The 16856-nt window shown below is 37.8% G+C and overlaps 1 protein-coding gene across 2 annotated transcripts in view; it reads left to right on the forward strand.

Annotated features, from left to right (window-relative positions):
• LOC147309896 (ephrin-A2-like) overlaps positions 1 to 14911 on the forward strand; it is a 66500-nt gene extending 51589 nt beyond the window's left edge. For both annotated transcript variants that reach the window (XM_086268855.1, XM_086268854.1), the window contains exons 3-5: positions 1760 to 2052; positions 4742 to 4807; positions 6339 to 14911. In XM_086268855.1, coding sequence (XP_086124981.1) covers positions 1760 to 2052; positions 4742 to 4807; positions 6339 to 6463 — 484 coding nt within the window. In that variant the 3' untranslated portion in view covers positions 6464 to 14911. The remainder of the gene's footprint in view (positions 1 to 1759; positions 2053 to 4741; positions 4808 to 6338) is intronic.
• Positions 14912 to 16856: the final 1945 nt, after the last annotated feature.

A 16856-nucleotide genomic window follows, 5' to 3' on the forward strand; every position in this document is an offset into this window, starting at 1 on the left:
TACAAGATCTGTGATCATCAATATGTGATTTGTGACGGCTTGGGGTTTTTTTGCAGCACAGTAGCTCTACATTGAATCATTAGTTTCTTTTAGTGATAAAGAAGAAGCAGTGTCTCTAGACTTTCCTTCAGTCTGCATAGATCCTATTCACTAAAAGCAAGAAAAGCCTGTAGCCTGAAATGCAAAACTAAGATCAACTAAAGGCTTTTCAGGACGTTTTTAGGACACCCTGATAGTAATGAACTACAGTAGTCCAGCCTAGAAGTAATAAATGCATGAGCTAGTTTTTAAGACAGGATGTTTCTAATTCTTGAGATGTTGACAAATTCAAGAAAGCAGTCTTACATATTTGTTTAATACGTGTATATAAAGGACATATCCTGGTCAAAAACAATTCCAAGATTCCTCACAGTGTTACTGGAGGCCAGGGTAATGCTATCCACGGTAAGCATCTGACTAGAAACTACATTTCTAAGATTTTTGGGGCAGAGTACAATAATCTCAGTTTTATCTTAATATAAAAGCAGAAAGTTAGAGGTTATTCAGGTCTTTATGTCTTTAAGACATTCATTCAGTTTAACTAGGTGCTGTTTTAATCTGGCTTCATGGATAGATAAAGTTAGGTGTCATCTGCATAGCAGTGAAAATCATATGATCATATCGTATCATATGCCCTAGGGGAGCATGTATAATGTAGACAGAGTAGACAAGGCGGAAGAATTAAATCTCCTCCTTGCATCACTGAATCCAACAACAGTTTTTGGTGGATTTGCCATAAAACTGATCACCTGTGAAAAACCACAAAAAAAACCCTGAGGTCTCCACACTTCACTTGTCTCTTGTCTATCTTTAATGGCATGGCAAAAAATGCATTGAGCCTTGTATTTCTCTAAACTACTTGCAGTAGGAAAAATTAATCCTAAGGCTCTCTTTGATACAGTCAACAACATAATTTCTCCTCGAGAGTGCCTTGGGTGTCTCCCAGGACACTGATAGGGACCTAAACCTGGATGTTTTTTGGGGGTTTTTTTCAAGTTTTTATATTGGATACTGAAATAATGAAGCGTGAATGATTAGCAAATTAATTGGTTTGTTATTTGTTTAACAAAATATTTAATTTAAAAATGAAATATTACCTTTTTTTTTTTTAAATTATTAATTAAAAAAAACTTGTTTGCTCACTGTTTAATAACAAAATGTTCTGATACAGTTATTAAAACTTTACTTTTAAATCCTCAGTAAAAGTATTTCGAGTATTCAAAATACTGTCCCTAAATATGTTGATTTTGAAATCTTCAGACTGTCCCCATTGTGTTACAGATTAAAGTTCGAAAACGCAAAGACTAAAAAAGAGTGGTCTGTTTTGTTTGTTGACTTGTTTATGGCAAATTTTACAAAAAAAAATCACTTAACTATAACTCACAGTTTACTGAGCCTGATTTAGACAACCATTTCAATGTTTTTTTTATGTGTGTATGGAACAAACATTTGTAACTATTTAATACTGAACATCTAAAAGAATGTTCAGATTTTAAAATGCAAGCCCACAAAACAATCTCCAAAAGTTGATTAAATCAGTAAATAAACAAATAAAGTTTGCTGTCTAACTGAACGCTTAAATGAGGCTTGCAGGTTGTAGTTTCACCGTTACAGCTCTGTAAGTCACGTATTATTCATGTCACATAAACATGTATTCTGGATTCTGTGTTCTTATCTTCTTAAATAAAAAAGAAATGACCAAATGTATTCTCTTCCTCAGGTTTTTTCAGGGTGATTACACAGTGGAGGTGGCAATCAATGACTACCTGGATATCTACTGTCCTCACTACGAGGCGGCGGAGTCAGCCGTGCACATGGAGCATTATGTGTTGTACATGGTGAACTATGACGGATACATGTCCTGCGACCACCACAGAAAAGGTTTTAAACGCTGGGAATGTAACAGACCACAGAGCCCCAATGGGCCACTCAAGTTCTCTGAGAAGTTTCAGCTCTTTACACCCTTTAGCCTGGGCTTCGAGTTCAGGCCAGGACATGAGTACTACTATATCTGTGAGTACATAGCAGTGTACATACTGTCTGTTTTATATTGCTAAACTGAATATTACTACTTACCGTGTTATTAGGGTCAGGCTCGCTGTGCAAGCTAGATTGATTCCTGCTTGAAGTTGCCAATTTGAAACTATTTTGGAGTCTGAATTATTATTTTTCTGGTCAGATCAGCTGGAATGATTTACTATCAGTGACAGGAAGAATCAGCTGTTAGCTTTGGGGGAAAAAGGCAACTCTCAAAAATATTAATGTAGACACAGATTTTCCTTCCTGTCACACAAAGAATCATACATCCAGTCTTAGTCATGTAACAGACTGGTTGCTACACTGAGTAAATCAGAGCTTCCCAAAGTGTGGGGCCCGCCCCCTAGGGGGGGCACAGAGCCATTGCAGGGGGGGCGAGGTATGAAAAGGGGAAGGGAAAAAAAAAAAAAGGCTTGGACACTGCTAGCACGGGGCGCCCACACAAACGCAAAGCAGCAGATGAAGCATCGCTGAATATGTTTGCAAACCAACTTCATTCTAAGCCAAAGACTAGAAAATATGGTGAAGCATGTCTGCCCTTTGGCTTCACCTGCACAAGTGCCGAGGTAGGTCTCCTCATCAGAACTGGTTTTCCCTTCGTCAGGAGCACGCGCTGGGCTCTCCAAATCACGGGACAACCGTATCCCACATTCTTGATCTTTAGTTCACAAACACTTGTTGTAATGACTAACTACTCCTGACATTTTGGAGATGTTAGCTCTTTATACAGTAAAGTTACAGCAGGATACAAATAACATCAGGCTCATCCTGCCACAATTTGTTCCCCCTGTCTAAATCACAGACAAACAGTATCCCACAGTTTTTCATGTTTTTGAACCTATTTTGCACAGAGAGGCATTTTTTGATTTGATTGCAATGTTGAAAATTATTACACAGGAAAAAAACAACTACACGCAAAATAATCACACCGTGACGCCTCTGCCTTTCTAAATAGAGGGACAGTAACTGCGTGTGTATATGTAAGGTGTAAAACCTGAAGACAGTCATATTAACAGTATTTTGTCTCTATCTGCCATTCTGCAATTCATCTCATGTAAACAATAACGTAGCGCACAGCGTAATGTGGAAAAAAAGGCACATACCTTTGACGTTGCGTGACGAACTCTGTGTTCCTCGTCCACACATAAACGCAAAAAAGGAGTTTTAAGAAATCTCAGTTTTCGGTGATTCGAAATGCCGTTTACGTGTGGACGAAACAGCTGCGTTTTCAAAAATACCCGTGTAGGTGTGGACGTAGCATAAAAGAGTAGTTTATTTTATTACTACCTGTAATTTATTGCAGATTACTTTTATTTGCTTAATTATTTACTAAATGTTTGAGGTGTGAAATAAACACCTTTAGCTCTTCATTAAACAAGAGCTCAGGAACATGTAACAATCTAGGCCAACATTTCCTTTAGCTGGATAAGATGGAGGTCTCAGAGATAGTCTAGAGATACAGTGGGGTTATTCTTAATTGCCAGTGTTGGTGTCGATACTATCAATGTTTGGATTGATCTGCCCACCTCTACTTTGTAGTGGCTGAGGCAACATGCTAGTAATGTTACTGCTGACACACTTCCAACAGTGCAGCCACACTAATAGTAATAAAAATACTATTTTTTTTATTTTTTATTTTTAGAAAAGAATAAAACTAAATCTATAGCGGAGTAAATATCCTAAACATATGACCTTACCTAAAAATAAATTGCCTTTATGTTGTGGCAGCAGACCAATGTCAACAAGCTAGTTTTTTCCCACATGTTGCATTACCTTGTGTAATTGCACTACCACTTACTACAGACATTGGTGAAAGTTTGTAATGGTCTGTTAATTTAGGTTTGAAACTATACAAACAATCTTAACTGACATTATATTTGATTATAAATAATTTGATTATGACATCATTTGATGTTAGCTAACATTAGCTAACTGAGCCTTACGTATGTTTAAGTTGCTCGATAACCAGCCGACATACCAGTAAAAAAAAGTTTAGTTTTCAGATTGAAAAAAGCAAAATCCCTCCATGGAAAGGTTGTTGTCACACTACACCACACACACACCATTAGCTCTATGACGCCTCCATATTCAACATTAGGAAAACTCAGCGGATACAATTTCCACTACTGGGCAGGGTTACAACAATGCAAATAAATAATCCACACAAGCACTTTGTAAATAGTTCAACAATCTTAGAACAATTTTTGTGATGTATTGCTTCTGCTTGTGGGATTGCTCAAAAGCCAAATAAAACCCAGAATGACAACAGAAAAGCTTTAAAAAGGAATTAATATACTCTGGAATGGTGGTGCTCTGCTCTCCAGTGCTGCAACACTTGTAACCAGGATATCATGGAAAGGTCATCTTAAGAAAACCTTTTCTCTATTGTCACTGGAGAATTCAGCATGAGAGGTTTGCAAATAAACATCTAAACAAAGCAGTTTCCTTTGGAAACAAGTACTTCAAAGTTAAAATATCAAAAGTATTTAGAATCTGCACATGCCAACGAGATTGACCAAAAACGTTTTCATGACCTATGACTGGAGAAGCCCCTGGGGGATTTGGAGCAGTCTTCTTACTAACCAAATCTGGGGTAAAATGTTTGTAGTTTACCTCATGACCATAAATTCTCCATGATTTTCTATGGCCTTTGTTTCCTTTGTAGCATCACCGCATCCAAACTTGGGTAGGAAGCCTTGTCTGAAGCTAAAAATCTACGTCAAGCCAACAAGTAAGTTTCTTTCCTTTTTTCTATTTCATATTGTTGTATAATTTTACACCTCTTCTCCCTGATTTGACTATGAAAGTAAAGAGATTTCTCGATTACAATCACAACACACCATTGAGTTATTAGAAAATATTACTGAAGTACTACTTGAACTCAGTGGAATATTAACCGAACTCAAGTTTCATATTTAAAATGCAACATGTACACAAGCTCACTAAGCTGCTATTCTTTCCTCTAAAGCTCAAGATGTGAAACAATTTAAAGTGCTTTAAATTCTGAAATTGTGGGGGGTAGGGGTCGTAACAGGGACTACGCTACGTCGGACTGGACCAGCTACAGGGGCCTGGCTAGCTACGGGTCTTTCAAGGGTGCAAAGCCTGCTCTCCAACTTATTGATCCTGGCCTCCAGAGCTGCAAACAGACTACATTTATTACAAGTATCGTTGTCACTAAGTATCGTTGTCAGAGAAGTAACGAAATATCTGACACAATGAGCAGGGAAGTGCAGGAGGGACAGGTGAAGAGGCACAGGGAGTAAATACTGTCAATATAATTAGTGAGTGAATCAATAGTGAGTGAGTGAGCACTTTGGATATTGCATATGAAGATTACACTATGAAATAAGACCTTATGTATAAATTTTTAATCAAATTGGCTACACAGATAAGCTACACAAAAACAGCACTGTGCCTTGTAACAGGAACAGAAAGTGATACTCTACCAACACCAAGGCATATAGAGCCGAAACCAAACAAGGAAGTGCTTAACTACCTGGTATAACTCAAATGTGCATCTTAAAGCAAATAATCTGTAAGGTGGAGAGGAAAGGCCATCTCACTAATTGGGAAAATCTTGATTTGGAAAAAGCGTTAATTTCTCTGTTTTTGAAAATGCCCTCCATAAAACTACAGCATCTTACCATTCATCAGTGGAAAACAAATAAGAGCCCCAGGTTTCTCTTCAAAGTGAGAGCTCTGATGAGCCAAACATTCCTTTGATCTGAACTAGTAATGACTTTATGAATTTCTTCACAAAAAATGTAATTATTAGAGAAAAAAAAAATCAGGGCCATCTCATATATATATTATTATATACAGTAACTTTCAAAACTACTGATTTATTTTTTTCAGTATTTACTTTATCCAAACAATCAGTGTGTCTATTACACTCCAGTCCTACAAAACCACTCAAAGACGCCCTAATTAAGGCTTTGATCTTAAATATAATCAGTCTTTTGCTATCAATGGGCTGAACACAACAGGCCTTTAATGTGCCAGTAATTAACCCCTTACTTAAAAAGCTATCACTTCACCTAGCTTCTCTAAGCTAATTATAGGCTAATCTCTAACATTTCTTTTATCTAAAAATAATTGAAAGAGTAATTGTACAACAGCTAGACTGGACAGGCCCCGTCCCCACCCTGATGTACAAAAATTGGATGGATGGAGGTCTGTGAATAAATTAAAACATTTTGTGATATGTTTACTTGCAGCTCATATTAATTAATGTTGTTCTGATGTTAACTCATTTTCAGATGATTCAGTGTACGACTCTGCGGAGCCCTTCCTGACTGACGATACCACTGGTGGCTGCAGCCTTGCTTTGCCATCTGCCATGTTGCTCACCCTCCTTCTCATACTCCTCATCTCCTATTCATAGCAGCTTTCTGAGTCAGACCAAGCACCGCCCCATCGCCGCTACCACTCTGAAGAAAACTTGATGAAGGAAACTAATGTAGCTTCCTCTTACTGAACTTTGGCCTTTACCTCAATAATACTCAAAGGCTCGAACAATCAGAAGAGGCAAGAACAGTGGTGGGGGGAGCTTGAGGCTGCATATCAACTCTGTGTGGAATTTCTGGGATCATCCCTGCTCTTCTTTTAATGTTTCTGTCAAGCTGTCATATAAAATTGTGTTACAGATCCACAAGTCAAGACATTAAAGGATCTCATGTTAACATTTCCAGGTTCCATCTCTGAATATTGGTGCATAATGCTTTATTTTTAAAAACTGTGAGGATGATTTATTGTATTTACATCCAACAGCCGCTTCCTGAGTTTTAGACATTGACTGAGATTTATATCCTGCTTAAGACACTAGAGATCTTGTCCTGGTGCATGGTCAATAGTCCAAGTAAATACAAGGTCATAATGACCAAAACTAGCAATATTGCCTTACAATGAGCCATGACCTCAGTTTCACAATCAACCATTGATCAGTGGCATAAGTATCAATCACAGCTAGCTAGGAAAAGGCTGCAAAGAGAGCAATACAAGATGGTGAAAGATGTGCTCTTAGGTCTCTTCCTCAGTTGAGCAATGGTCGCTCACTTTTCACTTTTCAATGTCCTTGACTACCTGCTCAAGTCTTCCTCTTTGTCCAGGATGTGCTTATCCTAGTCTGTCTAGTTCAATGAAACTGTGCACCTACCCTTGTTGCCACAATGGTGATTCTATCTTTACAGAATAACACGTGTGTCTTCCTCTTCTTCATGCTTGTATTGGATGTTGGGGGCTTTGCATTTCTGAGGCAGGCTGCAACTTTCATCTGAAGTTGCCAACCACAAAAATTGTTTCACGATGCATATTTTATCCCTGTTATTAGTTACACTAGCTGGATTTGTCTTGCCGTGAAAGCTCAACTCTTTCTTAAGAATGGCTTTCCCTGCTTGAGAGAGTTGTCTGTCAGATACATTCATCACCCACTAGTCAAAGTGCTTGGTGTGAATTTAGCATACATCTGTCCGTTTCCACCATGCAGCAAGTAGCTCAGACTTCTGCTGTCTCATCTGTGACTATTCATGCTGTTCTCATCTAGAAGCTATCGGTTCCTGGGTTTTTGCCTATTGTGCCTAACTTTTATATGAATGAAATGGAGAAGAGCTCTGATATCCTATCTTGGAACACCGCTGAGCCTTTGGTCCAGATATAAATGACAATCTGGTGGACAAACACATCAAGTTCATCAGTCTAGATATAAAAACGTTACAGGCAATCATTGTCAGACTGTGAAATTACTAATCCATACCCATGCATACCGATCAGTAGTACAAGTTTGACTTTGTTTATCCGCATGACCACAATGTGGGTGTCATCAGGACAGTACAACAGAGCAAACATTTTCCCATACACACAGTGGCCAGGGAAGCTGAAGAACATCATAACAAAGAGACCCTGCATAGATTTGTTTTTTGTGATTTGGTGCTATGGAATAAAATATAACTGAATTGATTGTCCCAGTGGAGCATTTGTCAAAGCTGGCAACATGCTGACCAAACAAAAACCACTGATGAACTGGTGTTTGTTAGGATTGGACAGCTTTTCTTATTTATTTATTTATTTATTTATTTTCACCATTGTGAAATCAAACTCTAAAACATAATACACCAAAAACAAAACAACCATTGCTGAACCAAGGAGGGGGCATAAGAGTATGTCTTTCACCATGTTAAAACGCTGTGATTGCAGCAATTTCCCAGCTCTGTGATAGTACTCGTCTGCTTTGATCAGTGGTAATGGCAGTTTTCATATTAATGGTGGTACTTGTTTTTGTCATCTAACTGCACTGTTTAAAGGTTGGGGAAGCCTACAGTTAGCGCAGACTGAAGAAGTCATTTGTGTTGCAAGGTTTCTTCCACTGAAAACCATGTGTAGAGATCAAAAGAATAAAGTTCCTGGCACTAAATATCTTAATATCTTGCTGTGCAAGTGGTTTCAAGCTAAAGTTGATAATTGAAGGATTTTAGACAAGACACTGGATAAAAATCTTGGCAATATAGGTAACTTTCTTATTATTTAAATGAATACTTTCATCTGTAATTAAAGTCATGGTATTGGTTACAGACAGGCCCCTTATTTTCCCAGTAAACTCCCAAAAACCAAGCTATTAACTTAGCTGTAAATTATTAGTGTATTTGCAACAATGACCCAGACAATTACTAACTACAAACTGTAAAAGAAATTGTTTAAGTGGTGATAACTACACTGTGAAGTATTGGCTTGTTATATTTAATGCAATTACATTTTTTTTTGTTGGGACAGTACGCAATTTTACCTTCCCTGCGAGCAGCACCATGTGACAGCAGGGAAGACAGAATCCCTTTAAAGTAGAAGAGCAGTCTTGCAAAAGCTAGATATAGGGAGGGGCAGCTTTCTGCCATAACTTTATCTTTCAAGAAAAGTGTACATTTATTATGAAAACTTACTGTGAAGTAACGTTAGATAGGGACTCATTTTCAGGAACGTATATGAGCAAAATAAGTTACCTTAAAATCAACCAAAATGTTATTGTATTTTTTCTACTGTTCTAGGCAGCTGTTGGTTTCTGCACTTGTTGGTAACAAAATTAAACATATTATGTAACAGATTTACACATTTTAATTTCTGTGTTAAAATGTACAACTGCAGGTACAGTATGGAACATTTCCAAAATAAAATGCTCAAGAAATTACTAGACTAGTGGTACATATCTAAAATTAGAAACATTCTTTCTCAGAGTGATGCTGAAAGTCACGTTTATCACTTCTGTGCTGGACTACTGTAATTATCAGCATTTCCTAAAAACTCCCTGAGGAGCTTTTAGTTGATCCAAAATGCTACAGCAAGAGTACTGACAGGGACTAGACAGAGAGGGTATTTCGCCCATACTGGCTGCTCTTCATTGGCTCCCTGTTAAATCCAGAATCAAATTTAAAATCCTTCTCATCACATACAAGGTCTTGTATAATTAGTCCCCATTTTATTTTAAAGAGCTTTACAGGACTATATCACCCCAGCAGAGCACTTCACTCTCAGACTGTGGGCTTATTTGTAGTTCCCAGGTGCTTGCTCATAGGCGGTTGACTGATTGTTGGGTTTATTCTGGGGTTGGTTATTGTTATTCTAGGGCAGGGGTGTCGAACTCCAGGCCTCGAGGGCCGGTGTCCCGCAGGTTTTAGATATCACCCCGTTTCAACACACCTGAATCAAATTATTAGTTCATTAACAGGCTTCTGGAGAACTTCAAGACATGTTGAGGTGATAATTTAGCCATTTAAATCAGCTGTGTTGGATCAAGGACACATCTAAAACATGCAGGACACCGGCCCTCGAGGCCTGGAGTTCGACACCTGTGTTCTAGGGTCTTTACCTTACAATATATTACAACAAATTTATTAAAGACATATATACACTACCAGTCAAAAGTTTGGACACACCTTGTCATTTAATGGTTTTTCTTTATTTTTGCAAACACATACTGAAGACATCTATTATATGAGTCAAGCTATATGGAATTATGCAGCAACGAAAAAAGGATAAATAACTTTATACATATCTTATGTTTTAGAATTCTGAAAGTAGCTACCATTTGCTTTGCTGACAGGGCTGCGATAACCTGAAATGGTTGAAATGAAATGGACCATCAGTTGTGCTGTGCAGAAGTCAGGTTGGCACAGAGCTGACAGCCCTAATTTGACAACTGTTAGAATTCATATGGCAAGGACTAGTAAAGAGAAACAACAGTTCATCATTACTTTAAGAACTGACAGTCCGTCAGTCTGGAAAATTTTGAATGTGTTCCCAAGTGCAGTCACAAAAACCATCAAGCACTATGATGAAACTGGCTCACATGTGGACCGCCTCAGGAAAGGAAGACAAAGAGTCACCTCTGCTGCTGAGGATAAATATATCCAAGTCACCAGCTTCAAAAATCACAAGTTAACAGCACCTCAGATTAGAGCCCAGATAAATGCCACACAGAGTTCGAGTACCAGACACATCTCTACATCAACTGTTCAGAGGAGACTGCATGAATCTGCTATTTGCCCTTTATGGTCAAATAGCTGCTAAAAAGCCACTACTAAGGAAAAGCACCAAGCAAAAGAGAGTTGTTTGGGCCAATACAAGGAATGGACATTAGACCAGTGGAAATCTCTGCTTTGGTCTGATGAGTCCAAATTTGAGATGTTTGGTTCCACCCTCCCTATCTTTGTGCAATGCAGAAAAGGTGAACTGATGGTCTCTACATGCATGGTTCCCACCATGAAGCATGGAGGAGGAGGTGTGGTGGTGTAGGAGTGCTTTGCTGGTTGAGGATTTATTCAAAACTGAAGGCACACTGAACCAGTATGGCGACCACAGCATCCTCCAGTGACATACCATCCCATCCAGTTTTTGTTTAGTTGGACCATCATTTATTTTTCAACATGACAGTGACCCCAAACACACCTCCAGGCTGTGTAAGGCCTCTCTGACCAAGAAGGAGAGTGATGGAGTGCTGCGCCAGATGGCCTGGCCTCCGCAGTCACCTGACCTAAACGCAGTTGAGATGGTTTGTGATAAGATGGACTGCAGAGTGAAGGCAAAGGGGCTAACAAGTGCTCAGCATCTCTGTGAACTCCTTCAAGACTGTTGGAAAACCATTTCAGGTGACTTCCTCATGAAGAGTGGCTATTTTTAAGAATCTAAAATATAAAACATGTTTTGAGTTATTTCACACTTTTTTGTTTACTACATAATTTCATGTATTCACTGATAGTTTTGATGCCTTCAGTGAGAATCTACAAAGTAAATAAACATGATAATAAAGAAAAAACATTAAATGTGAAGATGTGTCTAAACTTTTGACTGGTAGTTTATTTACACATACTTGTATATAGTCCCATAGTTTTCAGTGAATGTAAACTGACATCCACTGTGAACTAATAGACAAACCAGGCTAAGCCATGAAGTCCAAAGAATTGTCTGTAGATCTCTGAGACAGGATTGTATTGACAAACAGATCAGGGAAGGGTACAGAAAAACGTCTGCAGCATTGAAGGTCACCAGGACTCTTCCCAGAGCTGGCTGCTCAGCCAATCTGAACAGTATTATTGCCAAAAGGCACTATCCAGGTAACTCTCAGAGCATGATAAACAAAATTCTCTGCTCTGATGAAACAAAGATTGAAATCTTTGGCTTGAATGCAAAGTGTCATGTCTTATGTAAACCTGGAACTGCTCATCACCTGGTCAGTATAATTACTACAGTGAAGCATGGTGGTGGCAGCATCATACTGTCAGGATGCTTTTTTTGCCAGCAGGAGTCAGGGTGGAAAACTGTAAGGCCTAGTTTAGGGTTAAGGGAAAGATTAATACAGAAATCTACATGGAAATCTTTGATGATAACCTTTTAGAGCACTTTGAACCTAAAGGATCAAGACTCTAAGCACACAGCCCAGATAACAAAGGAGTGGGAGTGGCTTTGGGACCAATTTGTGAATGTCCTGAACCAGAGGCTAGACTTGAAGCTGACTGAATATCTGAAAGGATCTGAAAATGGCTGTTCACCAGTTCTCCACATCCAACCTGATGAAGCTTGAAAGATTCAGCAAAGAAGAATGGGAGAAATTGTAAGTAGGTATGTCAAGCTTGGAGCATCATACTAAAAAAAAAATCTGAGGCTGTAATTGCTGCCAAAAGTGATTCAACAAAGTATTCACCAAATACTTATGTACGTTATATTTTTGTTTTTTCTTGTCTTGTATAATATATTTTGCATAAAGTTGCACGAGATATTGTACAAGTAGATGATTATCCCACAAAAGCCTTTAAAGTATGTTTTTCAGCAACAAAGTTTGAATAGTGAGATCAATAGGACCTAAGGAATTATATCTTGTTAGAATACTTGTGTTGTTTTTAGTACAGCATCTTACACACTTACACAGACAAATGCTGACATACACTGTTAGGATTTTGTTAGGGTTGGGTTTAGACCTTTGTCTGTACAGTTTCTGATTCTTATAATCTTGAGGTCACTTGAATGTATGTTTGACTTAGCATGACCTTTGTCTATGGCTGCTGAAAGCAAGCAGACAACGTGAGGTAAGCGTAGACTTTATTAAAAGTTTACAAAGCTCCCATGTATGAAAACAGAGGCTAATGTGGAAGTGCCTTGAACCTTCTTTTTCATGGCTAGCACGGTGTAACGCCATTAACCGAAAGAAATGAGATGTGTATATGGTCTTCTTAATATTTTCCCAATTAGGTTATTAGTCAATCACTATCTTGAAGTTGCCTTCAGTAACACATTATGTTTGTCAAATAAACTGTAGTCCAATTTAGAGTCAAAAGAAAAAGCATGTTATGCTTTGTCAACCAGTGAAAACAGGATCTCATGTAGAACTATTGTGTGCCCTTCAGCTCAGTCTCTCATTCAAATTGATAACTTTGGTTTCACAAAACAAGATGATAATTACTTAAACCAACACTTGACTTGACAGTATATGTACTCCTTTTATATACTCTATGAAGTTTCATGAACTCACAGCTAACATTGTGTCACAAGTAAAGTAATTTAAAGTAGCTTCACTAACTGACAAATCAAACTATTACATGTATCTATAAAACCAAATACCTTCACAGGTGTGAAATTGTGTTAGTTATTGTATTTCATAGTAAGTAGTCACTTTTGTAAAAGTGTTATTCTGAATTAACAACATAATTAGTTCAGAAATTCATACTTTTTCAATAATGTAATAAAAGCTCTTTGTAATCACGCTCTCAGTTATAAACCCCAAGAACTTGATTTTGTTTGTCTGGATGTAGCGTTTTCAGAGGGAGAAATGCTTCGTCAGTCGTGGTCTCACGGCCAATGATGGATGGTCTTTGATCATAATAATTATCAAAAGCTGACCTCACAGCCCATTCTTCACCAGTGGTGCTAGTTTCAGTCATTATGCAAATGTGCTGTTTATAAGGTTGGGGAAACCTGCAGTGAGCTGAGACTGAAGAAGTTACTTGGATGAGTGACGAAAAATTTCTCTCTCTCACTGAAAACGCTACGTCCAGATGAACAGAATCAACTCTTTGAGATTTCTTTACCTGGATGATTGAGCATGCATCAAGATATCAGTTATATAGAAAAGAGTAAAGTGGAATAATGTGGCTGATTTCACTCTCACATTATAAGTGTTAAGAAGAAAATGATAGGGAAGCCTATCTATGATTCTTACTGTTCTAGTCAATGGCCTTTTGTTTCTGCCAAAGACTCTTGTGAAATATGTCTAATGGATAAATCTTTAGGGTCAGGGTCAGTTAAAGGGGAGGAGTGTGTTTTATTATTTTCTGAACTGTGATGTTTTGTTGTTTAAAAAATGTCGTGTGCAAAACACAAATGAAGAAATAGAAAAATGGCCTTTTACCTCACTGGTGCTGGATTTTTCATAACTGATAAACAGCGACACAGTGTGGTTTTAGATCTAGTCTTTTTTTTTGTTCTTCCCATCTCTTCATACCATCCCCCTTTTTTCCTGATGGCTGGACAGTGTGTCCTTGGAAGTAAATAAGCAGGGACTTGTTGAGAAATGCAGTATATCCAATGAACACACTGAGATAGATTCTGATGATGACAAACCACTTGTACTCCAATGAAGAACTAACAAAACAAGAGGATGTAGATGCTAATGTCTGTATCAACAACACGTTGTTTTTTAAATTTGTATTTTATTTTTTTCCATCTTTCTGTTTATGAATTTATTGGTAGAACTGAGAAGTGATCTGATGTTTGTAACTGTTTGTTGTTGTTGTTGTTGTTGTTGTTGTTGTTTTACATGCATTGCAATGGTCTCTTGTTGCTTGGTAAGTAATAGATTTGATTTCTTTGTTGAGTTCAGTCTTTATGTAGCATAAGATGATGTGATGGAGGGGAGGAAAGAAATCTACAGGAAATTAGTTCTGATTGTGGTTTTTGTGAGTGGGAGTGAGAGCGAGCTCTCCCTGTCATCTGGTTTACAGCGTCTGAGAAAAAGTTTTTCTACACTCGAGTGTCTGAATATTTTATTCCTTTTAAGAAAAAAGTAATAAAAGTTCTTGTATATTTTCATATTGAATGCAAATGAAATCCTGTTGTAAAACAGGTATTTTTCAGATTAGATAAAGAGCTATGGAAAAGTTAGATGTCATCAGGACTTGTGCTAGCACTGCAGGAAGAATAAAACTTCAAAATGCATTTATTTAATTTAAGTAATCTCAGAGAGAAAATGTGTGAATCTTTGATAAACTTACCACAGAAACAAATAAAAATAAAATCCACTAAAGGTGCATCTTCCTTCATTGTTGCATTTGACCAATTTTTGACAGGTTCCACTGGCATACAGGGGCCCGTGTGCTGTCGCGTATCACACGCCCTGTATAAATGCGTAATTAAAGGGAACCCCCCTCAAATATTCACTGTTCTTCCTCCAGACAAATTATTTACTGTTATTTCTGTACATATGATAGTGAACTTATCTCTATTTACAAATAAAGACGTGTTTGCATGCAACACACTACCCCTCCCTCTCCCATAATGATAATGAACAGTTCTCAAACTGAATTCACCTTTATTACTTATGGATCAAGTACTTAAAAGCAGAAGGTAAGAATACTCAGGTAAGTATGAACCCATTTGTATTCATTTTACTTAATTTTTGTGTGGGGCAAAAATTACACAAATAATGCAGTAAAGTCTATTCTCTCCTCCCTGCAAAACAAGCAAGAAGTACAGAAAAAAAGAGACTGGATTATGCTAAAGATCATATCAGTGAACCGGGAATATGAAACCCTGAGAGAAGTTGCCTAATCACAAGTTTAACTGAAAGAGGCAGCCTTAAGTGTGCTGTGAAAACTCAAATACTAGATACGAGGAACAAAACATAATAACAAAGAAAACATAGCAAAACTGAAAACATTCAGCAGGGGACGCAAGAGTGTCAAAGTAAAACAGGAACCAAGAAACAGTCACAAAGACGTAGACTTGACACTGGGACGTGGAGACATAACTGACTGGGGAGACAGAAGGAACATGGAGACAAGGGTGACTAGACATGAAACGTGGAACTCTGGGAAGGCAAAGGCAAAAACAATAAAGAGAGCCAAAACCACGAAGAACAACCAATCCAAGAATAAAACTTAAACTTCAATAAAACCCAGTACCATGACACTCCTACATATTGTGTTCCACACTTCTTACAAGTTATTGATTAAACATAGTTCTTAGAACGCTGATTACCCTTACATTGTGAAAGGAAAACACTGTCATTTTAAAAACTGTGCAACTATTTACGGTGCTGAAAAATTTGCCTCTGAGGTCTGGGTCTAGCCTCAGAGAGTGGTCCGATTTTGGCCTTTATAAGATCATCTCTTGGGTTTTTATTTCTCCTAAAGGCTGCAATTAACTTGTAATCTCAAAACATTTTGGTGTCCTGAACAAGTTTCTGAAAATGGTTCCTAACAAACGTGGTAACCACTGGGAGAAGAGGAGAGACATCAATGGGCCTGATCTGTAACATGGATTTGAAACACTTCCTTAAGGAAAAGCGACAGTACCCTCTTGTGGACAATGCCGAGAATCGAATTTTAGTAGCTTTCCTGAAATCAGTCTGCTGAGTTCAGATCCTGTGAAATCTCAATAATTGGGACGTAATTAGTCCAGCAAATGTATGCTTTGGATGAAAGCTTGTCTTAAACAAGAGGACATGTGTATCTGTTTGTTTGAAAAATACTGTTACATCCAGTCCATGGTTATTCAGAAAATTTGGCCCCTTAAATGTGGTTGTATCCAAGGAATCAATTGAGTTTTTTTAAATAATGGATTTAAGCTTAATCGAGGCATTATGGTTGTTCAGAGTCCTTAAAAACACCTCAAAATCTTGTTCAGAATGTTACCACATTCCCCAAATATCATCAGGAAACCGATAATAATGTAATGTTTTTTTCTCATATTTTTTTAAGACAGAGGTCTCCCACTCTGCCATGATGTATGGCGTATGCAGGGGCAAACATTTCACCATCACCACCCCTTTTATTTGCAAATAGAAGTCCCTGTTGAATTCACAATCATTTTTCATTAGGATGACTTCCAACAGTTCCAGTAATAATTTGTCTGGTCTTCTCTTGTGAGAATTTCTGAAAAATTCTCCTTACTGCATTTATTCCTTCTTTAATGTCTATATTTGTATAGAGGCTATCAATGTCAATTGTAAACAGAAAGGATTCAATGGGGGCTTCTAGTTATAGAAGAGCCCTGTCCTTGGCTCAATAAATACTTCTTGTGCT

Source organism: Aulonocara sp. 'chitande type north' Nkhata Bay, linkage group LG17 (assembly GCF_057382095.1).
Source record: "Aulonocara sp. 'chitande type north' Nkhata Bay isolate Kocher_YH1m ecotype deep benthic linkage group LG17, A_spYH_male_GT1.1, whole genome shotgun sequence".
Taxonomy (NCBI): Eukaryota; Metazoa; Chordata; class Actinopteri; order Cichliformes; family Cichlidae; genus Aulonocara; species Aulonocara sp. 'chitande type north' Nkhata Bay.